The sequence below is a fragment of the Carassius carassius genome, chromosome 9 (assembly GCF_963082965.1).
Source record: "Carassius carassius chromosome 9, fCarCar2.1, whole genome shotgun sequence".
Taxonomy (NCBI): Eukaryota; Metazoa; Chordata; class Actinopteri; order Cypriniformes; family Cyprinidae; genus Carassius; species Carassius carassius.
In genome coordinates, this window is record NC_081763.1 from 9573843 (window position 1) to 9581804 (window position 7962).

The 7962-nt window shown below is 37.6% G+C and overlaps 1 protein-coding gene across 1 annotated transcript; it reads right to left on the minus strand.

Moving 5' to 3' along the window:
* Positions 1-4021: 4021 nt before the first annotated feature.
* LOC132148886 (major facilitator superfamily domain-containing protein 6-like) lies at positions 4022-7952 on the minus strand. The gene is made up of 2 exons (XM_059557652.1): positions 6757-7952; positions 4022-5742 (listed from the first exon to the last, which is right to left on the minus strand). Exon 2 carries the CDS (start codon positions 5717-5719, stop codon positions 4088-4090), a length of 1632 nt encoding a protein of 543 aa, XP_059413635.1. The 5' UTR covers positions 5720-5742; positions 6757-7952; the 3' UTR covers positions 4022-4087.
* Between the last annotated feature and the right edge of the window lie 10 nt (positions 7953-7962).

The following is a 7962-nucleotide window of genomic DNA, read 5'->3' on the forward strand; positions in this document are numbered from 1 at the left end:
TTTACATAAATACAATTAAACCCACTAACTGGAAGTTATAGCTCAAATATTCTCCTCATATATTCTGACTAAATGAACCGAAGGACACGGGAAAGAAAATAAAAAAAAATAAAATAAAAAACAGATTTGGCAATAACACACGAGTGATCACATACGAAAACGCCTAGTGTAAAGAATAACAACAAAAACCTAATTTTTTTAACAAGTTTGGAAGGAGCCATATACGTGGAGAATATTTGAGCTATAACTTCCTGTTGCAATGAAACGACTTCCGGACACACTGAAAATGTTTATGCTCTCTCACACGCGAGAATGTGCAGTCTTTGTGCAGGCACAACAGTGCGTGGGCGATTACAGGGTATATGCAAAGAGTTTCTATGTAACTGCATGTCTTTCATATATTTGCAAAGATATATAGTGATTCACTTGTACGCACAAGTGTTTCAGTGTGTATCGCAAGGTTTTCAGTGTGTATCGCAAGTGTTTCAGTGTGTATCGCAAGGGTTTCAGTGTGTATCGCAAGTGTTTCAGTGTGTATCGCAAGGTTTTCAGTGTGTATCGCAAGTGATTCACTTGTACGCAAAAGTGTTTCAGTGTGTATCACAAGTTTTCAATGAGTTTCGCCTCAAACGGCCTCCCATATGAAAGCGCCACCATGTGTATAACGGATCAAATGCACCTTACTACGGAAGTTCTAAGCGGTCATGCTTTATAATTTTTTTCCTTTTTGTTTTCTCGTTATAACGTCTTAATTTTCTCGTTATCTCGACATAACGAAAGTCGTTTTCTCGTTATAACGACTTAATTTTCTCTAATAAGTTACAAAACTGCGCCAGCAGGTGGCACTATATAGACCTGAGTATAACTGATGGGGTGTTGTACACTGTCCACTTTACTGTATGCGGATCTTCCTCGTCGTGATCGCTATAATTTGTGCAGTCTTATTCATTACTGACATTTAATTAATTCACAAATGTTAAATGCTTTAATCAACATGATTATTTTGTGTATTAAGTTCTTGCTAGATGCATGAGTTTCACCAACGCGTTCTGAGTCATAAAATAACTGCTTATCAAAACCAAGGTTGATGTCACTGTATTCTGTTTGCACCCCTATGGTTTGCACCTATATCTTTATTTGTGCTTCTTTTAGGCACATGATTAGGTAGTTAATAAGCGGAAATGTTCTGTGTATCTACAGTAACGATGTAGGCTATTTGTGATGTGCTTTTATTCCTTATTATTAATCTTTATTTTTAACCATATTGATGAGAAATGTGATGTATATGTAAAATGCATAGGCTAATTTAATTCAGTTTTGTTCTATAAAGTTGTAATCGTTTTTTTTCTGCACACACACACATACACTGCACATGAACGATCTTTTCAAACAGAAGCTTGTAACGCACATGATAGCATAATGACTACTAAAAATTTCAAATTATATATAATTTTATTTCAAATAAATGGAAAATTAAAAGTGAGTTTAATCCAAGCAGCTCAAGATTTTGCGAAGCAAAATTTGCTGAAATATATGCTACAGTAAGAGCGCCTGCATAGCTGTTAATCAGATGCCTGTCAAAGTTGAGTTCGTTACTATAGCAACAGTAAAACTGTCATGTCGTTTCGTTATGTCGAGATAACGAGAAAAATAAGTCGTTATAACGAGAAAACAAAAAGGAAAAAAATAATAATGCATGGCCGCTTAGAACTTCCGTACCTTAGCTACTTATGACAAATGTCACAAACATTTTTGTATAGAGTTCACCAATTAAGTTTAGAAAATATGCTACATTTGTGCCATTAAACACATTTGCATATTATAAAAAAAAAAGAAATAAGGTCACTTTTTTATTTCAGGAGCTTAACAACTGAGTGATTGACAACTGTTAGAACTTTTGGTAATAATGTCTAAATAATATACAACAATACGCAAAATAAATATATCATAAAATACTTGCATATATAAATTGGCTCCTGGTTTAAAAATGCTAATTTAATAAAAAAAAAATAGAAATTAGATTCTATAATTTACCATTTATAGCAATAATTAGTACAATCACAAATTTATGTAAAAGTATATAAATTAAATGCTTACATATTTTGTTGGGATGTTTTCTGTTCAAGATGATCAATGTGGAAAGTAAATCTGTACCAAAGTTACTCATGGCTTGTACTTGACTTTGAAACATGAATCACTCTCAGTCTTTGGGTCATCGGTCATAATTATATAAAAAATAGATAAAATAAAAAATACAAATAAAAGCCATACATTAATATGAATGCATCGTTTAATTAGAAAACACTTTAAGACTGGCTATACAATGTAACACAGTCCCTGTCACAAATTCTTATAAACTTTTGTTACAGCCTTTCCTCTGTGATAATAACATAAGCATAAGCTTAAATTAATTTGGACTGTAAAACAAGTAGTTTATCCCAGTCAACGGTCAGGACATAAAAGTTAAACATAACGGTTGCAACTGTGAATGAGGCCTACAGAAAAGATTTGTGTGCATGGGTTGGGTTTCATCTTGAGGAAGTGTAACATCTTGCCCGTTGCATTGACAGATTAACCCTTTGAGGAGAGAGCACTTTTAGCTAAGCGGTTTGACCCTGGTGTCAATGCTTGAGCTTTAATTCTGATCTAAAAGAAACAACATCAACACTGACACACCGCTATGCCATGAAATGTTAACATGGAAAGTTTGCATTCATTGATTTATTTACATAATGCCATGAAATTATTAAAGCTGGGTCAAAGTGCACCTTACATTGGACAAAGCTTATCAAGATATTTAGACAAAATGACAAACGGCAGGAAATAATCATTTAATAGATGTTTTTTTTTTTTTTTTTTTACATATTTATCCCCATCCTTCATTTCCTTTAAAAAAAAAAGTTATCAGTCTCAAATACACTGCTTTACTCCCTGTAGACCAGCTGTACAAGAAAATTTACTCAAGAACAAGTCTGGGAACATTTTCCCCCACTCAAAACAGGTTTGGCAAACTTAATTTCTAAGTCAAACATCTCGTTCACAATCCCTTAAACTAGAAGCAATTTACTTTCATTATGATTATCTTCAATAAAGCCTTGTTCAAGTGAACCCTAATTGTGGAGAACATGAGTGTCTCATGCACAATAAATAAAACGGTTTCTGCATAACATGTAACTGAGGCTTAGCTTCAGATCACACATATCTGCAAAACATAATGAGTGATAACGAAAGGGTGTGAAGAAGAAACAATAGACACTATTTGCTCACGTGATTATTGCTGTTTGGCAAAGAGGAAACAAAAAAAGATTAGTTCATCTCCACCCCTTCAGTTTATGAAAGAGCTGACCTGTTAAAACAACTCATCTTCACACACAAAACATGATTTACATTTTAGTCCTGTTGGTACTCTGAGCTATAATTCTTCTCTCAAAGCTTTAAATAATCCCAAATAAAAATGTATCTGACATGAGAGAGTAATAAATTGATATACTGTAACTTCATTCATGATGTATGTTATTATGATAAAGATGAATGAGAAAATGCCCTTATGGACTGCAAAAAAAAAATATTCTTGCTTTCCAAAACTAAAAATTCTAAACTAAATCAAGACACATTTACTTGAGAAGGAAAATGACTTGAGATGTTAAGATATTAAGTTGTGTCAATGAGGGAAGAATATTTATATTGTTTTCCATATGAATTAAATTATTCTTCTGAACCCATTGAGAGATATATATTTTTTCTTGTTCTACACAAACGTAATTCATTTTGATAATTTTTTATCAAAAAAAAAAAGACTTAATTTCTCAAGAACTATAAGGACATAAGATATTGAATCATGTTTCGTGTCATACATTTTCTTAGAAAACAGAACTCGAGTTCTTGTTTATGTCATTATACTTCTCAAGTAAATACATATTCATTTACAATTTTTTTTTATATTTACATTGGAAAACATGACAGAAATACAGAGTAGGAGTAAAAATAAAAAAATTCATTGCAGATACTGAACAGTATTAGCGATATCTCGCTCTTAGTTTTTTTTTATTTGCCGACTGTTAACAAGTCACTTATTTCCTTCCATTGATTAAGACTTATTTATTGTCCACTTGTTATTGTCCATAGTGTCTTCCATAGCCGTCTCAAGCCAGTCTTTCTCCTGATCTGACTCCGACTCGCTCATCTCGGTGTCAGTGGCCAGCAGCCGTGAGTAGTTTATCCGGCGCTGCCGAGGAATCTTCCACTTGAGTAAGGCAACAGCGCTGCTCCACAAAGCCAGAATGACCGCGGTGCCTTGGAAAAGCACTCGGAGGCCAAACTTTTGCACCACAAACCCAGCCGCCAGACTGCCAAACGTTGCTCCCAGCTCCAGAGAAAGTACCTCAAACAGCTTTATAATGGTCTTTTCAGTGCCGGGAGTAGCGATGTCTTCGCTCTGTGATGATATGGACCACCAGAGGGCGCCGGTGCTGAAGCCTGCCAGCAGTTGAGCGGGTATCACAGCCCACGGGCCCCACAGAAAGGAGTAGTAAAGACACTGCAGGGCTAAACTAACAACAGCGAGGACTAGTAACCAACCGTGGTACTTCAGAAACCGGGAGAGATGGCCAGCGATTGGAGCAAAGCTAGCTTGGCTTAAGTGCGCCAAGGCTAAAGAGATGCCCATGTGGATTTCCGTGGCACCGCAGTCCTGCATGTGCCATAAGAGGAAATCTGACACGGCTGAGTTCACCATGCCCATCAGAATAACAGTGACGGCACAAAGTATCGCCTGCGAGTTCCCATAAACCAATTGTAGTGCCTTCAAGCCTGTACTAGTTGGTCGCTCACGCTTGCGGAGGTAGATTGGAAGCAGGGCGGCTGTAGGGACGGTTAGGATCATGAATATAGTGTAGGAGTAAAACTCCACCGTAGTTCCTGCAAGACAAAACAGGCTGGTTACAAGAACTCCAGCTGCACAGTTGCCAAAAGCAGCTCCAAGCTGCTTCCAGACCTTCACGCCATTATGGTGGTCGGTGGCGTCTACGAAATCCAAGTATTCGTAGAGTCCATCATCAGCCGTCCATTCCAATGGGGCGGCCATGAACTCCCACACACCCATCACAATGAGAACTAGAAAGAACATTTGATGCTGGGCATCCATAACTTTCAGGCTTCCCAGGAACTCTGTGTGAGGGTCTTCTTCCTGTCGAGGCTTCTTCAAAGACCTCAGGCCTCTTGCTGACCAGTTGGAGCTTACAAGTGTGGTAACTTCGACAGGGGGTTCGGTACTTACAGATGTTTGGTTTATTGAGTAAACAGTAGTGTTCGATTGCGATGGATCCGTCGTCCACTCTAGAATGGTGGTAGGATCAGCATGGGGTTGACTAGTGTTACACCGTCCACTTTCAGCTTGGATTCCTGTGGACGGAAAGAGCAGAAGAGTCAAGACCACCAGTGCCGAGCTGAGCAGAGAGCCCACTATGACCGTCCGCCGTTTGTCGTACTGCCTGGTGAGGAAGCTAGACAATGGGCGCCACACCAAGGCCAGCAGGTGCTTGGAGGCCATGATGATTCCGATCATCGAGGCGCTGAGACCCAAGTGCCGGAAGTAGAGGGTCAGGAAGGGAAGGAGGCAACTGGAGCCACAGGAATGGAGGAAGTGAAAGACGGCCGCCAGCCAGACAGCTCTCCTCACATTCCACTGCTTGCTCTTCTGCAATGCTCCATTCTTCATCATGTTTGTCGACTTCAGTTAGCGATCTGTGTGGTTTAAAGAAAAAGAAAAAAATGAAATGGAAAAAATATATGCAAGTTTGGAGAACAATGGTAAAGTGGTTGCATAAGATGATAAATGTAAAAAAAATAACAACAGTTTGTCCAAAAAAATAAAAATAATAATATATATATTGTTATTATGGTAGTACCATGGGACTTTTTGTGGAATGTGTAGAATTTTTGTTCCATTCTTAGATGTGTTATTTTAGACCAGGGGTGTTACACTCAAATCCTGGAGGGCCGAGCCCAAGCCTGCTCCAACACACATAGCATGTCATTTTTAAATGAGCCTGAAGGAGGTGTGTTTAATTAGGGTTGAAGGTAAAATCTGCAGTCTGACACCCCTGTTTAGACTTTCAGTTGCATGCTATTATTTACCTTCAATTAAATATTAAATAAATACGATAAATATTAATTATATCTGCATATGTGAAATTAAATAGGTATATAAAATACTAATAAATACATATAAAATAAACAGTACTAAAGTAAATGATACTTTCTGACTGTAGAAATTATTTCATTTTCTATTTTCTATTTCTAACGGGAAAATACTTCGAAGGGTTTCGTAGAGTAACGTCATATCACCATCATTGTAGATTGCAACACATAACAGGCTCCATATGGAGCAAAACTGTGTCCAGCAAACCGCGTTTAAATTATATCTACACATCCTCTCAACATGATTTCCTAAAACAGGACACTTCTAGAAAACGAAACATCACTTGAGAGCACATTAAAATGATCTATTTAGAAAAATTCGGAAGAGAGCGTGCAGTCAGTGTATTGCAATTTCACAAAATTAAACCTGAATGACTTCCAACAAGCAGTTTCAGCAGATGTTTTCTGTACAGTTTCTTGTAAATCGCTAAACTGGGGGAAACGACAGACGTTTTAACACCTGCAAGTAGCCTACACGACAAACTCTCAGTAACAGGTAAGTTGGCATCATCGCGCACCTGTAACACGTCACCAGATTGCTGAGCGTCTGCTGTTTACCTGAGATCTATCGCATCCGTAAACTCATGGTTTGCTTGACAGAATATTGTAGATTAAAGTTTTCTTTGGCTTTTCATGTCCACTCGGTATCCAGGTGAGGTGTAACAAGTTTTCCTTCTCTTGACAAACAACCCAATGGCCGAAGTCAGCGCTCAGAAAAAACTCTATTCTTTGAGTTTACAGCGCCACCTTTTGCTGAGAGGATGAAGTGTACAGTATACATCAAGCAGTCACATGAACCATTTACACAGCACGTTTAATTCAACGAGTGATAAAATATATTACTTTACAGTTACTGGCATGATAAAATTTTTGTTAGATGAAGTTCATTTGTCTCACAGTAAATAAAAGTCGAACGCACTGCACTGTAAAATACAATATCCCAGAAGTCCCACAGCACATTTCGGCAGATGTAACAGGTTTCCATGCCTACATATTGCACACAGTGTATATAGGCTACTACAGAAAAAAATAGGGCACCATGCTATTCTGATTCAAAATGCCTACAACAAACGCTGCATCCAAAAATGGCATACTTCCTTATTAACACATTAGGCGACAAACAGTGTGTGAAAAGAGAAGTATGTCCAAATTCATAGTATTCATAAAACAGTAGGTGAAAAGTACCCAGATGATAATTCTGAAGCGAACATAAGATGGACAATTTGCTATCCCATGAAGCCACGGGATGCAAATGATAGGTCACATGACAGTGAAAACATGGCATATGTCCAGATTACATTCATACATAGAACATACTTTTTTAACAGTCGTGAAGTAATTACTTATTCAAAAGAAGTGCCTACTCAGAGAGTATGCGATTCTGGATGCAGCCTTTATCTTCAATGCGTTTCTTTTAGGTAACGGCAAGTGTCAAATGAAAGTCTAAGTGCTTCCAAAGTGTTCAATTACACATCCGAGTATCATACAAACACTGTCATCAAAGTATAAAAAAAAAGTAGTGTAAATGTAACATTTTAAAACGCAGACAGCAGGACATTTTACATTGATCGAGGTCAATTCACAGGCATTTCAACACATTCAAACGCTCTACGAAACATCACCTCTGTTCACAGTTCAGCAGGAAGTCATAGCCCTCTTGAGGTTACATGTATTTTAGGCAACAGAGAAAAGATGAAAAGAGGAAATGCACACAAACTAAACACTAGAAGCCTCTGAGAGGTATAAGGTTTCAGTTTGATATCA

Coding starts and splice junctions, on each gene's coding strand:
- LOC132148886 (XM_059557652.1), bottom strand. CDS start 5,719: ATGATGAAGAATGGAGCATTGCAGAAGAGCAAGCAGTGGAATGTGAGG.